The 12485-nt window shown below is 41.2% G+C and overlaps 2 protein-coding genes across 2 annotated transcripts; both read left to right on the forward strand.

Annotated features, from left to right (window-relative positions):
- Positions 1-497: 497 nt before the first annotated feature.
- telo2 (TEL2, telomere maintenance 2, homolog (S. cerevisiae)) lies at positions 498-5310 on the forward strand. The gene is made up of 20 exons (XM_077738941.1): positions 498-596; positions 1009-1357; positions 1423-1700; positions 1773-1841; positions 1961-2108; positions 2227-2329; positions 2409-2477; positions 2557-2698; positions 2791-2927; positions 3040-3125; positions 3190-3300; positions 3441-3529; positions 3623-3714; positions 3794-3982; positions 4051-4203; positions 4401-4492; positions 4564-4663; positions 4736-4800; positions 4865-4980; positions 5129-5310. Exons 2-20 carry the CDS (start codon positions 1017-1019, stop codon positions 5248-5250), a joined length of 2502 nt encoding a protein of 833 aa, XP_077595067.1. The 5' UTR covers positions 498-596; positions 1009-1016; the 3' UTR covers positions 5251-5310.
- A 258-nt stretch (positions 5311-5568) lies between these two features.
- timp2a (TIMP metallopeptidase inhibitor 2a) lies at positions 5569-10368 on the forward strand. Its single transcript, XM_077739419.1, has 5 exons — positions 5569-5924; positions 8620-8720; positions 8792-8900; positions 8999-9123; positions 9872-10368. Exons 1-5 carry the CDS (start codon positions 5801-5803, stop codon positions 10067-10069), a joined length of 657 nt encoding a protein of 218 aa, XP_077595545.1. The 5' UTR covers positions 5569-5800; the 3' UTR covers positions 10070-10368.
- Positions 10369-12485: the final 2117 nt, after the last annotated feature.

The raw sequence follows: 12485 nt of genomic DNA on the forward strand, positions 1-12485 counted from the left end.
AGTCCAAATGTATTCATATTTTGAAAAATAAATGTATAGATTATAACGGTATTGGTTAAAGAAGCGATATTTTATTTTTTAAATATATTCCCCTATAGATCCGTTTACTGTTGGGGTCATTTTAGTCATTGTAAAAAGAGGAATTATCAAAGTAAGAAGTGAGTGTACAAGTAGGAAAATAAATGGAATAACATACCTGAATGTATGTGACTTTTTTCCTTTTTGCACACAGCTATGCATTAATGATTTCCCTGTGAAAAGAAATTCACAAAATAAAAATAAGATGACTTGGTCTTTCTGGATCATAATGCATTAGATTTTTTTTAAAGTTTTGATTATGATGTTTAATATTTACACCCATGCTGTGATCCATTTAAGGCACGATTCAAGACGCAGTGTCCACAGCCTTGCGGTAGGTGGCAGCAGCGTTCACTAATGCACGCCAGCCAACTGGAGAATCCAAGTCGAATAAGATGTTAACGGAACCTTTGACTTTTTTTGACAACTAGCCGGAGCTATTTTGACGGAGGACGCAGTCAACAAGCCATTTACTCCAACACATCTTCTAAATGACTCCTTTGAGTAAACACGGCCAGGTAAGACCTTTAAAAATGCTTTATTCATGAAGTAGTTATCGTGCATATTTCCTTTTAATGAAGTGTTTGTTTTAAGCAATGTCGCACATTGCAGGAGAATAATGTGCTATTGTTATCCACGGGTTCATTGATTAATGTTTGTGTATTAACTACACTGCATATCAATACAATACTCTAGTAGATACTACACTTTCTAGTGCAATTACTTGAGGATATTCCCAGATACTTTGCATGCTCGTTGAATATCGTTTTTGGAAACTATTATAACACTAATAAAAAATATTCCATTTTTAAATCACACTTTTTTAAATGTTATTTAGTGTTTCTAGCACCCAAAAAAATACAATTGGAACCTGAGACCAAAATGCATATTATGTTTTAATGTTTATTTCTCAACCCTTTTTAAAATCAGATTTCAAGATGGAGTCTTCAAACCCAAACACAGAAGTTCGTCTGGAAGTGTCCAAGTGTTTCCAAAGCTTGACTTTGTCATCCCATAAATCAGACGCCGTCCTCGCTCTCCAAAGTCTCGGCTCCTACTTGGACGAAACGCCCCAAAATGGCAGAACTGCGCTCCACAAGGCGGAGTTCCAAAGATCTCACTTCACTCGCACCCTTCAGTTCCTTCTCAGGAACATTGGAGCCGACTGGCTGCACTGCCTAACCCCGGCGCAACGCTCTGAATTATGGGATGGCCTCTTCCTACGTGGACCTCCTGAACAGGCCCTGCTGGTCCTGACGGAGGGGATCGGCGAACTAAAGTACACTTTGTAATAACATCGTCTCTGGCGTGAATAAAGTTTCTAATTTTTCCATTGCTTTTCAGGCCTAGTTCCAATCTGGATCATTTGATGGGCATCACCGAGAGATTCATCGAGAGTGGTCGCCTGGCCGAATTGCTTTGGTCATTCTGCCCGGTAGGGGGGCCTGCAGACTCCCCCCAGATCCGAGAGGCCCTCTTGGCGCGTATCGTGGCTCTCCCCGACTTGGTCGCTAATAAACTGCGACACGATAACAAAGTTGCCTTCCTTCCTCAACGTTACTATCCTCTGCTGGCTAACCAGATGCTAACGGCCTTGGAGCGTACGTGCAAGGCCCTGAAAGGTAAAAACTTGGTCGTAAAACTGTGTAATGGACAGCGACAGACTATTTTCTTTCTTGTTGTGTATTTTTCAGCTGGCACACACTGTTCCTTGGCTTTTCTTGCCCAGCTGTTGGGAAAACTCTGCGCTCAAGGACATAGTGGTAAGTTTTGATAAAGTACACTACTTTACAATTACAGTAATACCTCGATTATTGTGAATTCACTACACAATTTTTCTGCTATTAAATATCTTTTTTTTCCCCCCTCCAACTTTACGCAGCTTTGTTGATGAAAACGCTGATTCCCAAAATGTCCACCGCCACTCGCACAGACCCAGTTTGGCAAAGAATTTGCTGGAAGCTACTGGAAAACGTTCCACAGCGTTGGATAGAGAGCGTGCTTACCGGTTTAGTGCAGGCTGCTCATGGGTAATCCTTCCCCTATGCATTTTTTAAGCCCAAACACAAGCATCTCTTATAGTATATTTTTCTAGTGTCGCCTTTCATTATTTTATGGACTAAAAATCACGAATCTTTTCTTTTCCAGGCCTGACGCTTTGGGTCGAATCATGGGCAATCTGGTACTCACCAATAAGACAGCCCAGTTTGTCATCACGCATAAACTGCTCTTACTCCAATACAAATATGAGGCAAGATATTTTTACTTTTTTTATGCACACTTTATTCTGAAACATGTACAATTACATCATTTTTTTTTTTTACCCACAGACGCGCACATTGAGAGTCATTCTTGGCTATCTTGCTGCCGACAAGGAGAGAAGACCACTGCTTATCCAAGTGAATACTTTGCAATTCCAACTAATTTTAGGACATTATATTCTGTAATTGCCATCCTCTGTGTTTTTTTTCTTTTAAGGTATTGCGTGCTGTATCCCAAGCATGGGCCAACCCAAGCGCGGTAAAACACACTCCCCAAGAGCAGCAAATGTACGTCAGTAAGACACTGTTGCTTTGTGTCGGCCTGCTAGAGGACGCCGAATTACAGGAATTACGTTCAGGTGCCTTTTTTTATTTTGAGGTTTCATATCTTTGTTCACAATGGTGAATACGCTGAACCATATCAGGGATTCACTCTGTATTTTGTTGGCAGAGCTGCTGCAGTGCATGCTGGGAGGCATGCAAAGCCACTTGGACAGCAACGTGCCGTCCATTCGACGCATGGGAATGCTCGTCGGGGAGGTTCTGAGTTCTCGCATGAATATCAACGGGACCAAGCTTAAATTTGAGGTTAGTTTTGGAGATGGCATTCATGTGGTGCTTTTCAAAAATTGTGAAAACACACTTTATTGTTGTTCCATTCATTATTGAGCAAATGGGAATTTTCTGATTGGCGTCACAGTACGAACAAGATGAGGAGACTCGAGAGCTGCTTTCTCTTTTGACTCCCGTCGACGTGGACCAATCAGAACCCGAATCTCAAGAAGGGTAAATTGCAGGATTTTAATCTCAAAGGATTTTACGACCAGTTTTTTTAATAACCTGTGTGCAGGGTCAAATTCCAGGAAATGGAGGACAGGCAACCCGATGGCAATCCTTCGTCAGCAAGTGAACAACAAGAAAAGATGTCATCCAAAAAAGAGGCTGAGTCCGACTTGGATAGGTAAGTGTCAACTCACAAAAATATAGTTTTAATAGTTGCATTTTTGTCTATAGATTTAATTTCATCTTCATTCACTGGCTATTAAAATAAATGAATAAATAACAGCTTGTTTAGTCAAGTGTGTCTTTTTCATGTGGCAGCGATGACGAGTTCACGCCGTACGACATGTCTGAAGATCAGGAATTGAAGAAATCATCGCCACCACGCTACCTACGAGATTGTCTTGAAAGTAGGTTCTACTTTTTACATTTTATCTGTGTTATCTTATTATTTTTTTAAATCCAATTCTGGCATTATTTTCCCTCATTTCCTATGAATCAAGATTTAATTTCCTCTGAAGATCCGGAGCGCGTGGAGCTCAGCTTGATGGTTGCCGAGAGTTTAGTGAGAAAAAACGCATTTGCAACCAAAGAGGTACGCAGACTACATTTATATTTATATTTTTAGATATTAAATTGAGCTAGTGTACAATTGACACTTTTGTTTTTCCTAGGTCAGCGTCCAGCTAACCAAAGTCCTCCTCCACATGGAAGATAAATACAACATCAATGGCTTCCAGGCTCTGAGGCAAGCTAGCATGGTGGCACTAGTGGTCACCGACTCCCTCCCGGTGACCGAGTACCTGACAACGGAATTCTACTCCTTGAACTACAGTCTTCGACAGCGCCTGGATATTTTGGAGGTCTTTAAAAATGAACTGTTCGGCCTGTAAAATGAAATTGACAACCAAAATACTGTGTTGTATTGCAGGTGCTCGCGGTGGCAGCTCGAGAACTCTCCACGCCGAATTTAGGGACCGTCAACCTGAGGGTCGCCGCGGATTTAACACCATCTTCCACGCCGCCACACTGGCAGCAGACTGTGGAGAAGCGCATTCAGAGTAAAACCAGGCGTATCAGCAAGGTATTCAAAATAGCAATACTACTACTTACAAAATTACCTTTTTTCATAACTTGAATACTTGGTAAGTAAAGCAGTACTTTATATGTAAATTCCGTAATTCGTTCCACATTCCTCAAAAAACAACCAACTTTTGTAAGTAGTGGTATGACTGGTCTTCTACTGCCATTTTGCATCTTAAAAGACAACTTTGTCCACAGGGAGCTCCAAAAGCCCCGGTGAAGGCCGCAGCCAATCGTTACGCGGGAGTGGCGGGATATTTCTTCTTTCCCTTGCTCCGAAATTACGACAAGTGAGTGATGTGTTATTTGTTTTTTGTTTATTTGGGGCGATCTGACTACTTTTCCCATTTGGCTTTTCCAGGCCTCAGGTGACCTTTGACTTGTTGGGAGGTGACCACCTAGTCTTGGGCAGGTTGATCCACACTCTTGGTGTCCTCACGCACTTGGCAGTGAACGCACCGGTACGTGAATGGCGACAACATAAGGAATTGTGGTCAGATGATTGAATTTGTATATCTTTTTTTGTCCCATAGGTAGTTGCACAAATGGGTCGTGCTTTGCTTGATTTTGTTTGGACAGTGCGGTACCATACGGACCAGTGAGTATCTTTTAAGTTAAAAATAAATTGTTATTACTATTAGAAAGTATTCTTTTTCTTCAAGGTTGGTAAGAAGAGGCGTCCTCTTTGCCGTCTGTTCCGTGTTTATGAGCATGCCCAGTCAAAACCTCCTAGTGGACCTTGCTGACCAGATTGTGGAAACAAGAACTTGGCTAGCAGGTAAAAAAATGGATTTCTGGGTAATGGAATCCATAACCACTGTTAGTAGTCTATGTATTAACATTAACCAGGAATGATAACACCACTCCCTGTTGTGGCATTAACGTTTTTGTATTTGTTTTTCCTTGATTTAATGAATGCTCCCAAGATGTGGCTGAAGGTGACCTGGATGCAGATTGCAGGAATTTGGCCATGCAGGCTCTGGTGCTGCTGGAGAAGAGCTTAAAGAAAGAACTCCAAAGTCCCCAAGCTTTGAGCATGGATTCGTGATATCATATTAACATTTGGTTTTGAATCTGAATTATTTTTTTAATTAAAACTCAATCTCAATTCCTGTTTTCCACCTTGCTTTTTATTTTGAAATGGAAAAAAAGCTTTCAAATTCCTTAATGTTTTCCCCTTTTCTAGTCTTCACAAGATAAACTTAATATAAAAGACAATAATACTCAACAAAAAGGAGTTGAAGTTTCCCCTTGAGATTGTCTGTCTGCATTTCCTTATTGCACACAGCTTATTGGCCCGTCCCTCTCGCCGTCGCCACACGGGGGCGTGTCCCATTGACAAGCACTATAAAAGCAGACGACAACAAGCGTTCTCTAACGCCACTTGAGTCTCAAGTCAGTCCGAGCGACACTGTGCTTTCAGCCTCTTTTTTTCCGTCATTGACGCCGAGCCTTGTATCCTCGCAGGCACCGAGAATAAATAACCTGCACCTAACCCCCCCTTCCTGGTCCCCCTTGTCCCGGCCCACAAGAGCTCGTTGACAAGCGCCGATCAGCATCTCTTCGCCTTGCCTCGCCTCGTCTTCTCTGCGTCAACCATGAGGGCGAACGGCGTCCTGTGCACGCTGGCGCTGTTGCTCGTGTGGCGGACGGACGAGCTGACCGAGGCGTGCAGTTGCGCCCCGGTGCACCCGCAACAGGCATTCTGCAACGCCGACGTGGGTGAGTAAGCTTCCACTTTTTCCTAATTCTTCTTCTTTTTTGCCTTTTTCTTCTTTTTCGCCCCCGTCATTTTTTTTTCCGAGGCCACGACTGGACATGACCTGAATGCTGATTACAAAAAATAACAGCAGTGTACTTAGGGACGGCCCGATCTTCGATTATTATTATTATTATTATCATTATCTGGCAACCCAACTAGCGTTTGCCTAGTTTTGAGAAAAAGTACTACTAAAAAAATCACATCTATTTTTTTCACTTGTGTAAGGTTGTAAATGATAATGATAATAATAGTAATAATACTAATAGTAATAATACTAATAGTAATGATATTAATATTAGTATAATAGTTGGACATAAGCTTTGTTATCAAATGATTACAATGGTTTGTTTCAGTAGTTTAATGTAAAAATGGGATAAAATATAGATATTTTTGCATCCTACTTGTGGATCATTTTGGGAGCTGTTATCTTAACTCATTAACTCCCATGGCAACAGGTCATAGGTCACTGCCATTGGTGTCCAATCCCAAAATCATTGTTTCAAAAATCTGTCAAAATGGATTGGATGTCTGTTACTGTCATGGGTTAATATCTAGTAATAATAATGTGATCGAGCCTAATTAAAAAAAAAAGTACTTTTGCCTTGCTCATCATATTCAGGGATCAATAGAAAAGTCTTAAATTTGAATTTTAGTCAACATCAAAGTCAATTGTACTATGGGATGTCCATTTTTTTAAAATCTAACATCAGGTCTTACTGTCACAGGTGGGAGAAGGTCAAAGGTCACCTATAAAATCAGAACAAATTCCCGTCAAGTCCTTTTGATTACTTTTTACTACTTGAAATGTGTGTTTTTTAAAAAAGGTGAGTTTTAAGCGAAAAGCCTTGTATAGTTGTTACTTTTAGTTGGGTTTAAAAGGAAAATGGGCGTCGCCTATAAATTGGCTAAACATTCTCCATTCCCATTCGTCAATGCGCTTTTTCTGCAAATGCCATCTGCAAAGGGTCTTTTTTTTTTTTTACAAGACCGCCAGGATGCCGACGTCGCTGGGCTGGGGCAACGTGGCACCGCCGACAGAAAAGATAGGGAGGGGGGCAGTGTGGAAAGGAAAGGTTGGGTCTCACGTAAAGGGGGGGGGGGTGGAAAGAAATCAAATCTCCAACACTGCAAACTTTTCTGTTATTTTATACGATTTTTGAGGAGCGCAATGTTTGCCATTACAGGAAAATGGAATTGCAAAAATGATGTCATCTAATCATGTCCCTTTTTCTAGTGTCAGCAACTTCCATCTTGTAAACAACAGGAAGCCGCCATTTTTTTAACTTGCTCGTTTCCCCTGTCGCCGGGCAGAATTCGTGAAAGGCCATTATTTCATCGTAGGCCGCTCAAAAGCCAAATGACCTTTTGGTCCCCAAAGAGGAACTTTTTGATTTCACCGAGGAAGTGGAGAAACAATGAGGCAAGGCTAGGGGGAAGATGTCGTTTTGGGTAGGGGGGGTTTCAAAATAAAGCTGCTCTTGCACATCGGCGTCGCTGACGTGACAAAAATTGCGGCTGAGGTTTGCGCTCTGTAATTGGCTCAACATGTGGCGGCCGCTGGAAACGGGAAGAGGGTCGTGGCGGTAGTGGTGGCGGGCTTGGGGTGGGGGGGTGTCGATACTTAGGGGGGGATTTTTGGAGGCAAAGGGGGTTTTCACATGGAAAAGTGGTCCGGGATGAGCCCCGTCTGAGTCATTCCAAGAAAATGTGGGTCACGATGTGGTTTGCTGGTGGTCATGTGACCTGGTGGTGATTGATCTGCGCGCTTTAGAACTTTATGGGCAGTAGAAGCCCCCCCATCGAGCCCCGTCGGCTGCTTTACGGGCAACTTCCTGTCTGCTTTGCTCCCCCGCTGACGATCCCCCCCGCTCGTTAGTTTGCCAAGCGGAATGAGGTCGGGGGGCGGAGGGGGCTCGGAGGAATGCAACCCGGAACGCCAGCCAGGTACAACCGCGCTTGTGTGCTGTGTGTTTGCAGAGTTGCGACCAAAAAATGCAGAGTTTTGCACACAAGTTGAGCGGAAAGCATTCATTGGTTACTGGAAATAATGTTGTTGTTGTTGTTCACCTTTCAGGTGGTGTGATGAAGTAAAGTAGCAAAATTGGGGTGATTGGACGTCTTGGTTTGTTCTGGAAAGAAGGATACACTCCCGGTTTATCGTGCCGAGTGGTGACGCCATGTGTGTGTGTGTGTGCGCTTTTGATTGTTTTTCCTTGACTGGCTCGCTCACATTTTCCGTTGTGAATTCATGTCGTCAGCATAGTTGAAGGTGGACGTCGTCAAACGTGTGGGTATCCGCTTTCAGCTTCTTTAAATAGACTTTTTATTTGGTCGGGAGGCTTTTTGAGTTCATTTCGGCAAGTCTGGAAACCAAAATAAGACGGTTTGCATTCAATCAATTGATGAGGATTATGTGGGTTTTCTCCGGGTACTCTACAACCCAAAAACTTGCATGCTAAGCTAACTGGTTGAACACTAAATTGTTTGGAGGCCATTTTTTTTAAATCAAAAACCAAGTATAAGCATATGTTAAAGTAGCATTGGTAGTCAAATTGTTTTCTCAGATGTTTATAAGTCAAACATAAAAAGGAAAAAAATCTTTGTATATCGAATTTTAATTTGTATTAAAAATGGCTGTATTTTTGTGTGTGACAGTGATCCGAGCCAAAGTGGTGGGCGAACGCGAAGTGGATTCCGGCAACGACATCTACGGGAACCCCATCAAGCGAATCCAGTATGACATCAAACAGATTAAGGTAGCGCCCCCCATTGGAACTTCAACTTTTTTTGTACTTTGTCATTTCATTTTTCTCTTTCTTTTTGGCAGATGTTCAAGGGACCCAATCAGGACATCGACACCATCTTCACCGCCCCCATGTCGGCCGTTTGCGGGGTCACCCTTGACACCAGCGGCAAGAAGGAGTACCTCATCTCCGGTAATGATCTCCAGACACAAATTATGAAATATGCTTTCTGTTGATTTTGGGTATTTGGTGGTCATTTCTGGTATTGACGGCGGCGTCTCTTTTTTCAGGGAGGTCCGACACTGGCGGGCAGATGCACGTGACGTTGTGTGACTACATCATGCCGTGGGATTTCTTGACCAACACCCAGAAAAAGAGTCTGAGCCAACGCTACCAAATGGGCTGCGAGTGCAAGGTAAGTGCCTTCCAATTTCACCAAAAAACATGGCAGGTTGAACACTTTTTGTACAAAATTAGAAATGGGAAAGCGCTATAAAAATATGCTAAAGTGCCGTATGTAGAAAATACAAAGGAAAAAGTTTGATTTACATTAAAGTTTTAGGCCAAAAATGTAAAATAATGATATAATGACACTTTTTGTACAAGGTAAGAAACAGGAAAGCGCTATAAAAATATGCTAATGTAGCTTATGTCAAAAATACAAAGAAAACGTTTGGCTAACATCAAAGTTTTAGGCCAAAAATGTCAAATAATGAAGATTTAATTGATGCTAACAAATGCATCTTAACCTATCATGAGTTTTAGGCCAATAATTTTCCCTAAAAATGACTGTAAATATGACGCAAATTTGAGATAAAAACATGATACAAATTAGATTAGCACTTTTTTTGGTTGAATTTTAATTTGCTGTCAAAAAGAATCAAATATCCAGATCAAACAAAATATTAATCGTCATTCATTAAAATTAAATCACAAGCCCTACATTAAAATCCCCCCAAAAAATACTTGCTAGTCCAAATAAAAATCTTTCAAAACAAACCATTTTCTGCCAAAATATGGCCTTTTCGAATTAGCTTTTTGCCCCTTTCGATCGTCTTTATTGATTTTTCTTTGCGATTGGCGACGGGAAGGCAAAATTATTATTTTTTCTCGGGGGAGGAGCTTTTGGTAAAACGTGTGTTCGTGGGCGGGGGTCCCCTCAGATCGTCCGCTGCCCCTCGTTGCCCTGCGAGATCTCGGCCCCCGAGGAATGCCTGTGGACCGACCTGATGATCGAGAAGCAGGTGAACGGTCGCCAGGCCAACCACTACGCCTGCGTCAAGCGCGCCGACGGCTCCTGCTCCTGGTACCGCGGCGTGGCCCCGCCCAAGAAGGAGTTCCTGGACGCCGAGGACCCTTGAGGGTAGGGAGTGGTGGGTTACGGGAGGACGGGGGCGACGGAGGGATGGGGGCCCAAAAGTATACCATCGGGCCGTTTAGATTGGAGGGAATCCGTTTGGGCCGTTTGGATTTCTTTTGTCCATTTTTAGAAAAAGCCAAGCTGGGTCAGATGGCTCCGCCGGTGATGTCATTTCCTCCTGAGGCTGGCGTCAGGAGGACGCAATTTGTTGTTTTTGTAGTCTTTTTTTTGCGTGTAGAGAATGTTTGGAACGACGGAGCACTTTTTTGTTGTCGTTTTTTTTAGTTCAAAAGAAATTCATGCATTTTTTTTTATGATTTATATATTTTTTTTCCAAGTTCAGAAACAAGAAATCACGACTAAAATTGCTCCAATTATGCCATAAATTGATCAAATTTATAAGTTAATTTATATAAAATTCATTGTTTTTTTTGTTTGGTGCTGCACAAAAAAGGGCGATTTTTATTTTTGTATTTTTAAATCTCCCTTTATTATGATTAAAGGTAAACGAGCCATTTGGATCTCATAACTTTATTTGTCCATCTTAATACATTTAATACATTTTCTCAGAGTCACTTTGAATTGAATAACTTTATTGTCATGATAAAATAGTGACATTCAAAAATTCACTATAAAGTGCAGACATCAAAAAGTAGTCATAAAATCATGTCTATACATTAAAAAACAAAGTCTAGTGGCTTTTTTACGTTTATAGTGCAGTAACTGTACTGAATTGAGTCGACATTAGACCCTAAACGTAATAAAACGGATGTTTTATTATTTTTTTCCTCGCCAAAGCTTTTTAGAACGCATGACGCGCCGCTTTATACGCAAATTTAAAAAAAAAACAATAGCACAATTGCATAGAGGCATTTTCCACTTTAAAAGGTCATGCAACTTGACGTCAAAACCAACAAAAACATTAAAAAAAACTTTAAAATCAGGTCAATTTTGAACTAAAATGGGATTCAAAGTATGCTTTTGTTGGTTTTCTTCAAGGTCTACCTAATAATCTGGCAAATGATTGTTTATACCGTGTACCGAATATATATAGAGGACTATTAGAGGCATAATTTAATAACTCAACTTTTTTGCTTTTGGCGTATTTGATTCCATTTTTTTTGTTTGTTTTTAAATGCGTCGAAGGCGAGAAGCGAGGTCCTCTTGCGCTGGAGCACCGTGAGAGTCAAGACCATTTTTCTTTGGTTTTTTTCTGTGAATAATAATGATAATAATAATAAGGATGATGATAATAATAATAAACCACCCACCGTGCATGTGTTCAATGCTTTGTGTACGTCCGGCAACAAAAAAAAAGGACAAAAGTATTCTGTATTATCAAATAAAAAAGGCGTCTTTGAAAAGAAGCCTTTTGTCGCCATTTATTTTCACACAAAAATTGTTTTTCTGCTTAATAATGAGCTTTTTTTACAGAAACAAACTAATGGTGAATTCCTTGAGATTTTAGTGCCATAAAATGTTGCCATTTATGATGATATGAATACAAAACTCGCCAAAAAAATAGGGTAAGATCTTTTTCGTTTTAATAGAATGTCACATTTTGTGAGTGGGAAAGATGCAGAGGAGAAATGACTTTTTTTGCTTTTTGTTACTTGACTCCACTTGGAAAATATTTGAAAAATGTGCAGCCCATCCCAGGGAGCAGCTTTTGTCATTTCTTTTCATTCCTGCCTCTACAATATCAACTTTATCCTTTTTTTTCCTTTCCCAACTATGGGTGTGTTTGTGTGTGTGTGTCAATCCTCATGTGACCTGAAACATCTGCTTTTGACTTTGTTGATAGCCTGTGACTATTTTCTTCTATTTTCCTTTCTTTTTAACTCCTAGACGGTGCTAGACGTCCAATCTATTTCGAATCAACTCCCATTATTCCCCTTATTTTTTATTAATCATAATTGAAACTCCAAAATTTAACTCTCAACTTTCCCCATGTTAACTCATTGGTCTGTCGCTTTAGAGCCCTCTAGCGGACATCTTTGGTCACTACATCTTCAGTCAGGCTACCTTTTTTTTCTCCCCCTTATGCTGGACGAAGTCAAGACTGGCCCAGTATCAATTTCAAAGTCGTTTTAAAGATAAACGATAGCAAAACAGAATCCCTTGAGACTAGTATAACAGTTGGCGTGCATTTTTATGGCCCTGAATTGCAGACAAATCAAAACAAAAGGATACAAAAGCACATTTTCAGAATTCTTTCGCCGGCTGTTTTGTTGACCTCGTTCACCCGCACTAAATCTCCCCTCCAAAGTATCAAACCCAAGTTTGCATACGCCTTGACTTTTGGACCAGCCTTTATTCTCGGATGAGTCACCAAGTCGCCTACGCGTGTTCCTTCCCTCGCTTTTCCGTATGGCGGCGTGGCCATATTTCGGCCTCCGAATGAAAAGTGTCAAACC

The sequence above is a fragment of the Stigmatopora nigra genome, chromosome 18 (genome assembly GCF_051989575.1).
Source record: "Stigmatopora nigra isolate UIUO_SnigA chromosome 18, RoL_Snig_1.1, whole genome shotgun sequence".
Classification (NCBI taxonomy): Eukaryota; Metazoa; Chordata; class Actinopteri; order Syngnathiformes; family Syngnathidae; genus Stigmatopora; species Stigmatopora nigra.

Bases quoted from the DNA above. Each gene is read 5' to 3' on its own strand.
- timp2a (XM_077739419.1), top strand. From the start codon at position 5,801: ATGAGGGCGAACGGCGTCCTGTGCACGCTGGCGCTGTTGCTCGTGTGG. The intron at 8,721-8,791 runs GTAGCGCCCCCC...TCTTTTTGGCAG, and splicing joins ATGACATCAAACAGATTAAG to ATGTTCAAGGGACCCAATCA. The intron at 9,124-9,871 runs GTAAGTGCCTTC...GGGTCCCCTCAG, and splicing joins AAATGGGCTGCGAGTGCAAG to ATCGTCCGCTGCCCCTCGTT.
- telo2 (XM_077738941.1), top strand. From the start codon at position 1,017: ATGGAGTCTTCAAACCCAAACACAGAAGTTCGTCTGGAAGTGTCCAAG. The intron at 1,358-1,422 runs GTACACTTTGTA...ATTGCTTTTCAG, and splicing joins GAGGGGATCGGCGAACTAAA to GCCTAGTTCCAATCTGGATC. The intron at 4,801-4,864 runs GTGAGTATCTTT...TTTTTCTTCAAG, and splicing joins GTGCGGTACCATACGGACCA to GTTGGTAAGAAGAGGCGTCC.